Raw genomic sequence first — 15,042 nt, forward strand, 5'->3', positions numbered from 1 at the left:
TAAAAGGGCAATGAGCGGCAAGAAAAATAGTTACTACAAAGCCCTGTACTTTTACTCTCTAGGAGAAACGTAACGCTGCCACACTAAAGCTACTTACTTAATTTGGGATCCAAAAACCGAGGTTACTCATTTACTAACTTTATCTTCAGCTTTTCCTTCATCTTTTTGCCAAGAAAATCAGATGTAGGTGTTTGAGGGATTTCAGGGTTCCCAAATGCAGCTGAAAGCAGCTACGGCTGACCAGAAAATAGCACACCATGGGCTTCCCTGGTGGCGCAGTGGTTGAGAGTCCACCCGCCGATGCAGGGCACGCAGGTTCGTGCCCCGGTCCAGGAAGATCCCACATGCCGCAGAGCAGCTGGGCCCGTGAGCCATGGCCGCTGAGCCTGTGCATCCGGAGCCTGTGCTCCACAACGGGAGAGGCCACAGCAGTGAGAGGCCCGCGTACCGCAAAAAATAAATAAATAAATAAATAAAATAAAATAAAATAGCACACCAGACTACCCCACTCCCAGCCCCCGTATTCCTGGAACTCCTGTTGCACTGATCATGATATGAGATGCTGTTTATTTCTTCAACATCTGTCCCTTCCTCCTAGCACGTAAGGCCCTTCAAGTTTAAGGCCACCTTCACAGATCCACATAGAAACAACACAAGTAATCAACAATGGTATCGTCACATTCATTTGTCCGTCTATCAAAATATGTGCCAAATTCTTTGCTGACAAATTATTAGTATAGAATACTGGCATCAGTCTTTCGGATCAGTATTCTACACTAGGAACAGATGGGCTTTAACGGTGGCTGTTTCATTATTGATCACGGATACTTTTTTTTTTATCATGTAGGGAAATCTATATGGAATATTGAAACATTTTGCAGTCACTGAACCACTGTCAGGTTTGGTCCAATAAGTTCGCTAGAGTTTCGGCTCTGATATTCCCAGTGCTTTCACCTCAATACCATTCATTCCCAGAGTCAGGGTAGGAAAAATCAGCCCTGTGAGATCTCAGAATCTTTCAAGCCAGATGAAAGGAATATGCACTTTGGCCCCTTTTTTCTTGTACATGAATCAGTGGATGCATGGTCACCCCTTGCCTGCCCATAATTTGAGAAAAGAGGCATTAGTTTATTTGCTGATGACACAGTTTTACTGGCACCAACAGGAGCAACCTCATTGGTCCACTGGTCCTGCCATCTAAGCAATGACAGAAAGAATAACTGAACATCAACTACTCTGATACTAAAATCAACATTTGTTGATAAGCACTCTCTTATAGTGAACTGGCTTGTATCTGATTACAATACCCAAGAGTCACCTAAGACTAGATTTTGCAACAAACTGGTCTTGGACAGTTTACCAACAAATTACATCGCTCATAATTGGACAGTCAGTGGGTACCCATCGAACATATACTTGATGTAAGCTGAAGAGGTGACTGATGACACAGAAACTGAAATTTGTTCATGCCAAATCCCAAAAATATGGCCTAGGGCTCTGGGGTCTTGATCATCCATCTGTGCCTGTGTAAGAGCAGACTAGACTTGTTTTCCGAGAAAAATCCTATCTCTGCCTGCAGGAATTCCTTGACCATATAAAATGTGGAGTGGTCTTTCATTCAGGGCAAGAAGAAAAGGAATCAAAAATGCCTAACTTAGCCAGCCCTACCTTCAACTCTCATCAGCTCAAAACAAGTCCACCTCAGATGAGTTTTTGAGGGTATAACATGATAGCAATCACTACATCCTTTCTTACAGTATCAGTAAACATAATCAATTATAAATAACATTTCTAAGGTCTTACTATGTATACTGTGCGTACTTTACATACATAGCTTAATATTTCATTTAATCCCTTCAGCAACTCTGGAGGCATACAATTATTCTCAACTCCAACTTTCAGCAAAGTCAAATTAAATAAGTAGCCCCAAGTCATCCAGCTAGTAAAGGGCAAAGCTGGGATTCAAGCACAGGTCCACCTGACCCACACTAAGACCCACGCTGACATTCACAGCCTTGAATGTTGTACAACAATTGCAAAGGCTCTTGTAAACGAAGAGTATTACACATATACCTATTTTGATTATAGGATCTTAAAAAACTATGCAATTAAATAGCTGTTTTACTCTCTTCACCCCAGAGGTGGCCACATCTTCACAGAGTAAATGAAATAATTCCACCATACCACTCTTTCAGCAAAGCACTCTGGGATCCTCTGGGAAGAAGACAGGCAACATATATATGTTGTTATTATAATTATCATAATAATCCTTATCTGACTATACAACTATGGATTCTTTTTAAAAAGGCATATAAATTTTTAAAAAACGACAAAATGATCAAGAGACATTCAAAATCTCTACAATCTCAGGAAGCCTTAGAAATGAAAAATTTATTTTAGTCACAAGCCTTGTGACTGTCAGCTAAAGTGCTTCAAAACTACTCACACTGGCTTGGTTTCCACTGATTGAATGCAATTATGAATTGACTTCTATGGGTTGATAAATCAGAACTTGTGTAAGTGGTTTTCAAAGCTCATCTGTGCAATTTCAGTTCGATGCAGACTTCCACACAAAATTCTCCTTAAAAAAATAGTTCATAAAAATATTAACTATCATGAAATACCTTCCTGGTTAGCTCATGCCACTGGGAAGAAGCTGTTCTTACATTAATAATTCTTCCCAGAATTAATCAGTCATTGTACATTAGAACCAGCAGCTGGAGTGTTTTGAGTGATAATGAAACCTGTAACAAGGCATCTTCAGCCGTCTTTTCAAGACAATAAGGGAATTAAAATTTCAATTTAAATGCAGAGGTTTGAAACACGCTTCACTGGCAAAATTACTTCAATTAATGTGAGTGGAATACAAAGGACAAACTGCAGAAATGTGATGCAGCAACCAGAAATTATGTCATTAATGCGCTTGCATCAACCCAGCACAATGACTGCAGAGGTCTAATTTAAACCGTACATATCACAAAGCTACAGGCTACAGTATTAATCAAGTCTCTGATTTCAATATGACGGATACAGGCTTCTTGTTGGATCACTTTTAGCTTTTCATAGGCTAACAGCAGCTGTTTACCTTGAAGGAGGAAACAAAAGGCCATGCCTATTTGCAGACATCCCCTGTCATGACAATTTATTTTATGCAATACTCAAGTTATCAAAAGACATAAATATCCCATCTAGAAGCCAAGTCTACAGCTATCAGCCCAGGCTGATGGTGAAATAGGAACTGCAGGAGCTGACAAGAGCCATGGGTCACCACTGATTTATTTACTCTGCATTTATTAACCTGAGTAGGGATTAAATTACTGGGCATCTGCACCTGCCTTAAAAATGGAAAGACAGGGCTTCCCTGGTGGCACAGTGGTTGAGAGTCTGCCTGCCGATGCAGGGGACATGGGTTCGTGCCCCGGTCCAGGAGGATCCCACGTACCACGGAGCGGCTGGGCCAGTGGGCCATGGCCGCTGAGCCTGCGCGTCTGGAGCCTGTGCTCCGCAGCGGGAGAGGCCACAGCAGTGAGAGGCCCGTGTACCGCAAAAAAAAAAGGAAAGACAAAATCTCTTGATAAAAAGATCTAAGCAAATCAGAGGGGTTTGAAAGACTAGATTGTTCTGTCTTCACTTTCCTCTGATGTCTTTTAAAGGAAATTACTTTTTCTTTTTTTTTAATTTATCTTTATTTATTTATTTTTGGCTGCCTTGGGTCTTCCTTACTGGGCATGGGCTTTCTCTACTTGCGGGTGAGCAGGGGCTACCCTTCGTTGAGGTGTGTGGGCTTCTCATGCGGTGGCTTCCCCTGTTGCGGAGCACAGGCTCCAGGCACATGGGCTTCAACAGTTGTGGCTCACTGACTCCACAGCACAGGCTCAGTAGTTGTGGCACATGGGCTTAGTTACTCCGCAGCATGTGGGATCTTCCTGGACAAGGGATCGAACCTGTGTCCCCTGTATTGGCAGGCGGATTCTTAACCACTGCGCCACCAGGTAAGTCCTCCTCTGATGTCTTTTAGCAAAGATTTCCATTTGGACCCTTGAGATGCCTTAAGTAGATTTTACTTCTAATAGCACATAACCATGGGGAAAGGAAATGTGATTATTTTCTCATATGAAGTGCAATCAAAGAGCAGTTATAGACCTTACTATTTACTCATATACAAAAGACCAAATTGAGGAATATTTCCAACGTTTTGAGCACATCTTAAATCCTACCTCCATGAAATCTTCACTGTATATTAGAATATGCTAAACCCCCTGGTCATCCAAACCAACTACCTCCTCTGGAAAATGGGAAGGACATCAGAAACCTCTCTCTCATAGGGTTGTTGTGAGAATTCAAAGTGTTAACAAAGGTAACATACTTAAAATGGTACCAGCACACAGTGAGGGCTCAACACATATTAGCTATTATTATAATTATTGTTTTTGTTGTCCATTTAAATATTGCAGAAAGGAACGGTTAGAAACTAGAGAACCTTGCCATTAAAAAAACAAAAACAAAACCTAACAAAAACCCCAAACCAGAGGAGAAAAAAATCAGACCAGGCTCCTAGAGAGGAATTTTCCTTTTCTCTATTTAGTGGTGTCAAAGTCTTCCACAGAGTTACCCGTTCGGCTAATCATCTGTGAACTCTGACCATGTGAAGTACATTATGCTAAGTACAGGGCAGACAAAAATAGGTAAGATATAGTCCCTGCCCTCAATGACCTACCATACAAACAAAAGCAATTATATTTATGGAGACAAAGAAAAGCATCTACTCATGTCAAGTATTCTTGCCACAATAAAAATATATAATAATTCTTTTTTAAAAAAAGAGAAGCATCTAATTACCAGGGACATTCAGAAACTTGATGAAATTTGAGCCAAGTCTTAAAGAACAAATCATCATTTTCCAAGCAAGCAGGATAAGGATTAGGTTCAAGGAAATCTACGATTCATAAACAAGAAATCTATCACATCCCTATACATCAGCAACAAATAGCTAGAAATTATAATTAATAAAGAGCCACTATTTTAAAAAGCAACCAGGAGCTGAGAGCCAGAAGTAAAACTAACAAAATACATGTACTGTCTCTAAGGAATACATTACTAAGCATTATTATAAAGCACATAAATTAAGACGTCAATAAATGAGAGACCTGATATTACAAAGATGAAGTTCTCCTAAATTTAATCAAAATACCATCACGCTTTGCATGGAACTTGACAAGTTGATACCAAAATTCATATGGAAGAGAAAAGGGCCAAGAATAGCACAGACAGTTCTGAATAGCAAAGTGAGGGAATATATTATAAAATTATAGTAATTAAAACAACATGGTTTTGGTGCAGATACAGACAAGACCAACTGAACAACATAAAGAGCTCAGAAACAGACCCATGCACATGTGAAAACTTGGTATGTGATCAAGATGGAATTATAAATCAGTAGGAAATGAATTCAATAAATGGTGTGAGCCAAGTGGCTATATAGAAGGTAAAATTAGATCCCTAGTTCATACCATATATGATAATACATTTTAAATGGATTCAAGACAATGATATAAGAGATTCTCTTTATGACAGTAGGATAAAACACTTTCTCAAAATAAGTCACATAACAAAGGAAATAAAGAATGAAAAACATTATTGAATTAAATTTTAAAACTTTTTAATAAAAGACACCCTAAACAAAAAGATATACTACCAACTGGGAAAAGATATTTACAATCCATCTAAAAGACAAAGGATAAGTATCCAGAGTACATAAAGAACTACAACAGAAAAAGAGGAACTTCTGGGAACTATCTCTCTCATACTTACTCTTTTCTAGAGGTGACTACCCTTCCTTCCCACACAACTCCCCAGGACCCCCCTTCCCCCAACAAAATAGTTTTAGTTGGAACTGACAATCACAGTACCCAAGCTGCCTAATCTAGATCTGACCCCCATTTTTGAATTATAAGATTATTTTCCTCTGCAAAGCTGGAAAAATGTAAAATACAGCTCACAACCCTTCTTTTCCCCACACATCCAAACCCTGCCCACACGTGGAAGAAAGTCTACAGTAAAACAATGAAAAAACATACAGATGGCATTGCACATATACTCCTGTTCTTTTAGCAGATTGGTTACATGAGTAAAGCAATTCTTTTACCTAAGCTAGCTAGAGCTAAATTTCTGTAACTTACAGCCAAGAATTTAAAGAAGTATTTAATGAGGTCCTTAAGTCAAAACAAAGACAAGACAATGTTCATTATTAATTAGCTCTTAAATAAATTAGCCCTTAAGGAATAAAGGCTAATCCTAAAATCTGAAATCCTAAAATGAGCATAATTAACACCAAAATAAGTTCTAACAACCTATTTTTTTTTTTTTTTTTTTTGCAGTACGCGGGCCTCTCACAGCCGTGGCCTATCCCGTTGCGGAGCACAGGCTCCGGACGCGCAGGCTCAGCGTCCATGGTTCACGGGCGCAGCCGCTCCGTGGCTTGTGGGATCCTCCCAGACCGGGGCACGAACCGTGTCCCCTGCATCGGCAGGCGGACCCTCAACCACTGCGCCACCAGGGAAGCCTTAACAACCTATTTTTAATATATGGCACTTACTTAAAAGCAGGCCCACTACAAAAAATCATGATTCAAATAGATGTGTAAATGCTACACAAATATATATAAGCTTATCTATTCTGATTGCTGAATCTTGAATATTTAGCACATATATGCCTTCCTAACACAAACCAACAGCAAAGCTAAAGAGGTGACTAATTTTTTTGTTGGACACTGTATAGTCATCATTAAGGAAGATGACATTATAAAGATACTGAAAATACCCAATTATTTTACCACTCCAAAGAAAAGACCATTATTAATCTCCCTCCACTGTGGAAACTGACTATTCACTATCACACTACCTGGTTTTAATATATGAGAGAATATCACGGCACATCTCATCTCTTGGTTACCAAATTTCCTTTAAAGCTTCGTATGACAGACTTAGAGCAAAATTCCTCTTGAAAGTCTGAATGAATTAGAACCACTTAGAGGATTTAACCTGTTTTTCTCCCACTAATTCCTCTCAGTGTTTTTTCCCCCCCAGTGCTACAGCCAATCTAATTTGTTGAAACAAAGATAAGGGACTTTCACCTACAGTGAAAAGAAAATCCAAACACAGTCCATCTACTCCTGAGAGTTTCCGTAGTCACCAGACAACTGTGAGAAGGAAGTAGGGAACTTTGTGTGGAAAGAGGAGGTGGAATGAGCAGCCCTTGCTAATAGCCACAGGCCCTAGGAAAGTTAGCGCTTTTAGGGAGCAAGATGTGTATTTTTTTTTTTTTTTTGCGGTACGCAGGCCTTTCACTGTTGTGGCCTCTCCCGTTGCGGAGCACAGGCTCCGGACGCACAGGCTCAGCAGCCATGGCTCACGGGCCCAGCTGCTCCACGGCATGTGGGATCTTCCCGGACCGGGGCACAAACCCGCGTCCCCTGCATCGGCAGACGGACTCGCAACCATTGCGCCACCAGGGAAGCCCTATTTTTTTATTCATTATCTTGACGCTCAGCCACATGTACCACCAGCTGCAACCTTCTCTGAATTTTCATTCCTAATTCAAAAAGTAGCAAAATGGGCTTCCCTGATGGCACAGGGGTTAAGAATCCACCTGCCAACTCAGGGGACATGGGTTCAAACTCTGGTCCAGGAAGATCCCACATGCCGCAGAGCAACTAAGCCCATGCACCACAACTACTAAGCCTGCGCTCTAGAGCCCGCGAGCCACAACTACTGAGCTCACGTGCTACAACTACTGAAGCCTGCATGCCTAGAGCCCATGCTCCACAACAAGAGAAACCACCGCAATGAGAAGCCCACACACCGCAACAGAGAGTATCTAGAGAAAGCCTGCACACAGCAACGAAGACCCAACGCATCCAAAAATAAATTAATTAAATAAATTAATTTTTTTTTTTTTTTTACAAAGTAGCAGAATGGATGAAGATACAGGCTAAAGGCTAGGCTGTGGAATACTCCTGCTGGACAAAGTTATTCCAGAATTATTCCCCCCAAAATTATTTTCTTTCTTATCAACTTAAAGGAAAAAAAACAAAGCCCTAATATAAATAGTCCTTCACAGAATTTTTGGAACATAGTTTATAAATTTCCTAAACTTCTCTCTCATGCAGATTTCATTCTTCAAAATGGGATTCATTAACTATCTTCCTCTGAAACTAAAACAAACACCTCTCATTACCATTCCAACATGACTTAAGTACTGGTTTCTTACCATTATACTTCTTGCCGCTGTTCCAAAGGCAGACAATGCAAACACTGACATTAGGAAGAGAATCGCCTACTATTGCAAACACTGACATTAGGAAGAGAACCGGCAGGCTTCACCTGCAAGGGCTCGTGAATCCCAAGAGGGCAGTTTGTCATGTGCTTCATGAAGGACAGAATTCAGAGAACAGAAGGAAGCGCTCCATCTTAGCAGAAATGCCCAGGAGCGCAGGCTGTGCTCTTACCAGCATGTCGGTGGCACTGAGATAGTGCTTGCTGGCCATGCACTGTTCCAGCTTTTGAGGCACTTGCTTGATATTCTCGATTTCATCCAGCAGGTTCAGGACATGCTTGTGTTCAATTCCTTCAATCCACAATTTCCGAAGCTCATCTCGTTTGCAGTGCAACAGCATCTTGCATGAAAGCAGATTCTCTTTTACCTACAATAGAACAGTTTCAATCTTGGGTCAGTCCAAAGTCTTTCCAGCCTAAACCCACAATTTGGTTACTATTCTTCACCAGTACTGTTATAAGTAACAGTTCCTAGTTATCACTGCCACTCATTCTGCTGTGGTTAATCTGCTTGTGAAATTCTAATCCTGGTTATTACACAGATTCACTTGCTCAGGTCTCCACTTCTCTGTATTTTCTCTCCTGAGAAATGAGAAAATTACTCAGGATATAGAGCATATACTCTGAAAATATGAATTTCCACACCAAAGTTAATATATCTAGAAGGGAATGACTGATTTGCGAGTCCGTGCTATTATTCCTTCCCCATTCTTCCTGGCGTCTTTCCTATTCAGATGATAGGTCACTTGGTTCATCCTTCTAGGTCTAGAACTTTAGCTGAAGTTGATAACAAAGGACACGGACGTTCGTCTCAACTGACTAAAATGAAGGTAAGCCCAGTTTCCAGAAAAGAGTAGACGCTTCCAGAGACAGTCGTGAAATAAAGGGAATTAAAACATACCAAGAATTGTTTCCATGTATTCTGATTTTAGGCATTAAATATGACAGTTGCAGGCATTCTCATAGATCTGCACGGTTTGCTGACCAGCCTAGGCACAGCTTGATAACACAGGAGGAGGAGAAGAGGATCAGGGAAGGGTAGTTGCCATGTATATGATAAGTGTATTTTCATGTTCTACCCTAATTAAAATTTTGATTTTTTTTTTTTTTTTTTTTTTTTTGCGGTACGCAGGCCTCTCACTGTTGTGGCCTCTCCCGTTGTGGAGCACAGTTTCCGGACGCGCAGGCTCAGTGGCCATGGCTCACGGGCCCAGCCGCTCCGCAGCATGTGGGATCTTCCCGGACCGGGGCACAAACCCATTGTCCCCTGCAGGCAGACTCTCAACCACTGCGCCACCAGGGAAGCCCAAAAATTTGATTTTTATAGCATGAAAAAATAAAAAGAATCATGACCTTTCATATACTTTTGACATTCCTTTACATGTATTTTTATTTAAATTAGAATTTCATGTTTGTTTACAGTTTTGGTTTTGTTTTCTGTTTGAGGTAAAATTTATGCATGAAAGTGCATCACTTGATGAGTTTTAGCAAATGCATACACACCTGCAATAATCCAAACCTTCGTCAATATATAGGACATTCCCATCACCCTAGAAAGTCTACCATGTTTTTAACAATTAAAAATCTGTCTTCTTTTACAACATTTGGTGTGGTGGTACACAGACTCATGATGCTACTTTTTGGTGACTGTAAAACTAAATTTTGACATTTTTCCAGCAAACATGGAAAATATGAATTGAACGCTAAAATTAGAAGGTATCTTGAGACAGCATCTAATCTAATCCTACAACTTTAGGACAATATCTAAATCATACTTTTATCAAACTGTCCAATGTAAAAAGAGCCCTGAATAAACAGCTTCTGTAAGCTGTCTTGATTAGCACAGAAGAATGACTGTTAGCTTTCTGGGGAGTTATAGACCCCTTTGACAATCTGTTGAAGAAGGTTCTAATCACCTCTACTCCTTCCATCAATCCCAAAGAGATAGCAAAATAATTCTATTTATTTTTTAGCATAAAATACCAAGAAAAGAGAGAACAGAGAGGAGGGAACAGCAAGGATGGCTAGAAACCCTTGGAAGCTGGTAAGAAGATGGCTGGCATCAAGTGGGGTTTGGTAACACTGAAAAGGAGGCACCCAGAATATTGAAGGCAAGAGTACAGGGTTGAAACTAAGTATTTTGAGCCCTCATCCAACATCCTCATCAAACCACACAGACATGTAATTCCCTCTGCCACAGCACTGGCCAAATAGGAGGTTTACAATCTGAAGAAACTGAACTAGAAAGAATCTGGACCAGGAAATGCCAGACAGCTGAGAGGAGGGTGTGAGGCACTGGACAGAAAACAGGAGAATGAAGTCAAAGTGGACCCACTGACAAGTAAGGTCCTCAGCCCTCCCTGGACCCACAGCCTCCTTCCTGGGTTGGCTCCAATAACACTCAGCTTGACTTTGATCCCCAACACAGGAAACTTATGGCTTTCCCCTGGGAAAAACAACCAAGGAAACTGCTGGGTCCCAGCCAATCATCACTAGACAAGCCCCACCACATGCTGTGAGCTCCATCTCAGCTTTGTAATATACCTCCCTCCTCCATCCAAACAGTTAGCCAAGGATCACCACACAGTCAAGTAAAGCCTGTAATATGGAAAGACAGGCATGAAAACAAAGAAAAAAGTGCTGAGGGGAGTAGGGGAACAGAAACTAGGCAGGAAAAAGAAATTTTAAAAAGCTATAATTAATATCCCTTGGGGGAAAAGATATTACATCAATGAAACAAGAACAGGATGCTATTAAAAATTCAGAGAATGAAAAACAGCTCTTGGAAATTAAAAATATGATAGCAAAAAAAATCCAACACAAAGGTTAGAAGAGACTCTTGAAATCTCCAAAGAGTAAGACACAAAAAACAAAGAAAGGAAAATAGGAGATAAAAGAAAATGGGGTGGTTGATCCGAGAGGTCCAAATAAGAATTGCAGGGGAGGAAAAGTGAGACAAAGTGGAGAAAAACTAATAATAAAATGGAAGAAAATGTTCCAGAGTAAAAGACATGAACTTTCAGATTGAAAAGGCACACAGAGTGTTTGAGACAATGAAGTGAAAAAAGACCCAGGGCACATTATCCTGACTCGTAAGAACATAAGGATATAGAGACAATCCTAAAAGCTTTCAAAGGAGGGAAAAAAGCCATACAAAGGACTGTGTATCAGAATGCGTCTCAACAGCAACACTGAAAGCTACATGACAAAGGAATAATGTATCTTCAAAATCCTAAGAGAGAATTATTTCCCAGAAAAACTATCAATCAAGTGTGAGGAAAAAATAAAGACATTTTCAGGCATGCAAGCTCTTAAAAAATAAACCTCATATGCACCATTATCTCAGCAAGCTACTGAAGAACGTACTCCATCAATATAAGAGAAAAACAAGAGGAGAAACAGAGGATCCAGGAAAGGGGGAAACCGATGCAGAACAAAGGCAATGGGATTTTACAATCATTAACTACAAGGAAAACGAGAACAAAATTGCACAAGCAAAAATGGTATGCTGCTGGGCTTCCCTGGTGGCGCAGTGGTTGAGAATCTGCCTGCTAATGCAGGGGACACAGGTTCGAGCCCTGGTCTGGGAGGATCCCACATGCCACGGAGCAACTAGGCCCATGAGCCACAACTACTGAGCCTGCACATCTGGAGCTTGTGCTCCGCAACAAGAGAGGCCGCGATAGTGAGAGGCCCGCGCACCGCGATGAAGAGTGGCACCCGCTTGCCACAACTAGAGAAAGCCCTCACACAGAAACGAAGACCCAACACAGCCAAAAATAAATAAATAAACAAACAAATGTGGGGTTTAAAAAAAAAAAGTATGCTGGATGCTTTAGATGTAACTATTTACGTCGTTATAATAAAATACGCACCAGCTATTTAACCGAAAACTAGGACACAACTATACAGAGAGGATGAGGGGAGAAGATGAGGTGGGGTGGGGGAAAGAGTGAAGGAGGAACCATAACTGGAAGCTCATATACAATGTCTAAAATAGAAAAATCCAGAAAAGTAGTATCAGCATATTACTTAGAAATACAGAAATACAAATATCTGGGAAAAAAAAAAACTGAAAGAGTAAAAGTCCATACCTCCGAAGTGTTGGAATTAGTACTGTGGTAGGATGAGGTAGGGGAATGCTGGTTTTTATCAGCATTTGTGGTTTTATTTGATTTTTTAAACACAGTTCTCAAGGCCATTCCTAGATCCTCTAGGAGTTCTTGGTGCCTGGGTTAAGAACTCCAGCTATTAAATCCATTCTATGTTAAATCTTAGTTAAAATCTCTCAGAATCTAATTTCTGATATTCTACTTACATCACCTTGGTTCTATACTTCTCAGCTTTTCCCTCTGTGTGTAATGGTTACTATGGAAACTGTTAAAAATAAATTTTATGTCATACAACACCCAACTAGGCTCTTGATGCAGATAGTGGGAGATAGACTTACAGGGTGTCAGCAAAGCTTGGCAAACTCCCTTCTGATTGGAATAAAAGACCATTATGGCATTTCACACTAGGATATATACAGTATAATCAGCTCACTCCTCATTTTTACATACTACATGGAGGAAAAATGAAAAGGAAGGTAGAATGTGTGTGTGTTTGGGGGTGGGGGAAATGGCATCAGGCTGTGTGGAAAATGAACATTACCAAAACCATTTCCTAAACGGTTTAGCCAGAGCTGCAGACATAAGAAGCTAAAAGAACTTTTAATACTAAATTGCCCTGAGGCTTCAGCTTTTTGATCAGAAAGTCAGTTATGAAGAAATGCTCTTTTAAAACTTGGGGTGGCAGGGGGAATACCAGTCAGCAATAAAAAGGAAGAAATGTGAAGAACCTCAAGATTATGCTGAGCAAAAGAAGCCAGACGCAGGAGTATACACGCTATGAGGTTCTGTAACAGGTAAAAATAATATATGGTGATAGATTTCAAATCAGTATTTGTTTGGGGCAAGATGGGGTGGGGGGTACGGCCTATAAAGAAGCAGGAGAGAAGTCTCTGGGGCAATGGAAACATATTCAAGGATATATACGTCTGACAAAACTCACTGAACTAAAAACAATGCATTTTATTGTACGTAAACGCTAGCTCAATAAATATGATTTTTGAAACAGGGAGGGGAGAAACAGGGCTATGTCCATCCATGAATAAATGCAGGTAAATGTAAGAAAGGTACCATATTCCACCTAAATGTTTATTTCTCAAAGGCCTGTTCTTTTAGAAACGTGGTGACAGCATTTTAATTCCATTCTAATTTAATCAGGATAGTTAAGATTCAAAAATTCTGTTACTCTGTTTCTTCCTTAAATAAATCCATGAAGAGTCAAGCTTTTCAAATCATGACATCAAAACCCAAGTAAAGAAATCCTTCCTCAAACACAAGTTTCCTTTGCTTCCTCAGAACTCTAGTAACTTCATTTGCTCCAAATTACCTAAAACAAGAATTTCAGTTTCAATAAACAAGAACTAAATCACTTTAATTAGAGACTATTAGAAAAAGAGAAAATAAGGAACACAGGGCCCAAGAGGTCATTGTGAATGGATATGTGAGATGACACAGAAAGCAGAGAGAGAGAGATTTTTGCAACCCTGCCTTGAGAAAGATCAAGAGAGGAGGAAATGAACTGGGGCCTCTGAACAACACGTTGGGACATGTGACAGAGGAGGATGCTGATGGAGGCAGAGGGGAGGTGGTGGAGGCCCTAACTTTTAAGCCATAAAATCAGAAAAGCATTGAACTTGGATGGAGTATTAGGGGAGGAGGGGAATGCCTTTGAGCGTGCATGTTATCTGTAATAAAATACAACAAATGTGCAAGCACCTCATTGATACTGTAGACTAGAAATATCCTGTAAAGTTCCTCAGAAGCAAGGGATGGGAAATGAAAATTAATGAAACAATCAACGTTATTCTTACTTCTAAAAGTACAGAGTATCAAATTTTCTCTTATTTGTAGTAAAAACAAATCCACATGTAAGCATTTTCACGGGTATCCTCCTAACACATGTCCAAGCCACTTTTTCCCATAGTCTTAACGGAAAGTGCTTAAAACAAATGAACTTTAGAAACACTACTCAGTGCTCTGTTTAAAAGCCCTTTAGAACTAAAGATCATTTTTTAATTACCCTCAAACTTCTATTTCTCATGCTTTTTGCTCCTTAGTTTTTCAGCTTCCATTTTAAGGTCTTAAATTCTGAGAGGCTTCACTCAACCTTTTCCGAAGGCAATACTACGCTTTTGAGTTGCAGAGTCTGGATACAGAACACAAATACAGACACAGTTAAACTTAATGAAAAGACTGCCTTGTAGTTCTTGTGACCGCATTGATGATCCGGACCACTGCCTAGATTTTAAATGATGATATCTCATTCTTGCCCACAGTTTAGCATGTCCATTTCTAGGCTTTTTTCCCTTTCTCATACAAGCAGCTGGGATTTTATGTCTGGGCTTAAATAACTTCCTACCAAAACCATGTTGTCCTACTGTGACTTACTTTTTTATATCCATTAAGGTTATTCTTCATTCTAATTCCACCTCACAACATATACTTTCATATAAAAAGGTCACAAAATTATTTTAGTTAAATGTTAAGTAATGAATGTTACATTACTCAATGATCAAGCCCTAACAACTTCACTTTAACAATCACATATGGTTATTTCCAATTACAGGCAAGAAAAATGAGTTAAGAGCTCGATCAAGCAC

At 40.0% G+C, this 15,042-nt stretch overlaps 1 protein-coding gene across 3 annotated transcripts in view; it reads right to left on the minus strand.

Moving 5' to 3' along the window:
• The window catches only part of EXOC4 (exocyst complex component 4), an 807,055-nt gene that overhangs the window by 766,824 nt on the left and 25,189 nt on the right, over positions 1 to 15,042 (minus strand). For all 3 annotated transcript variants that reach the window (XM_030853847.2, XM_060305296.1, XM_070046302.1), the window contains one exon: positions 8,507 to 8,701. In XM_030853847.2, coding sequence (XP_030709707.1) covers positions 8,507 to 8,701 — 195 coding nt within the window. The remainder of the gene's footprint in view (positions 1 to 8,506; positions 8,702 to 15,042) is intronic.

Source organism: Globicephala melas, chromosome 9 (genome assembly GCF_963455315.2).
Source record: "Globicephala melas chromosome 9, mGloMel1.2, whole genome shotgun sequence".
Lineage (NCBI taxonomy): Eukaryota > Metazoa > Chordata > Mammalia > Artiodactyla > Delphinidae > Globicephala > Globicephala melas.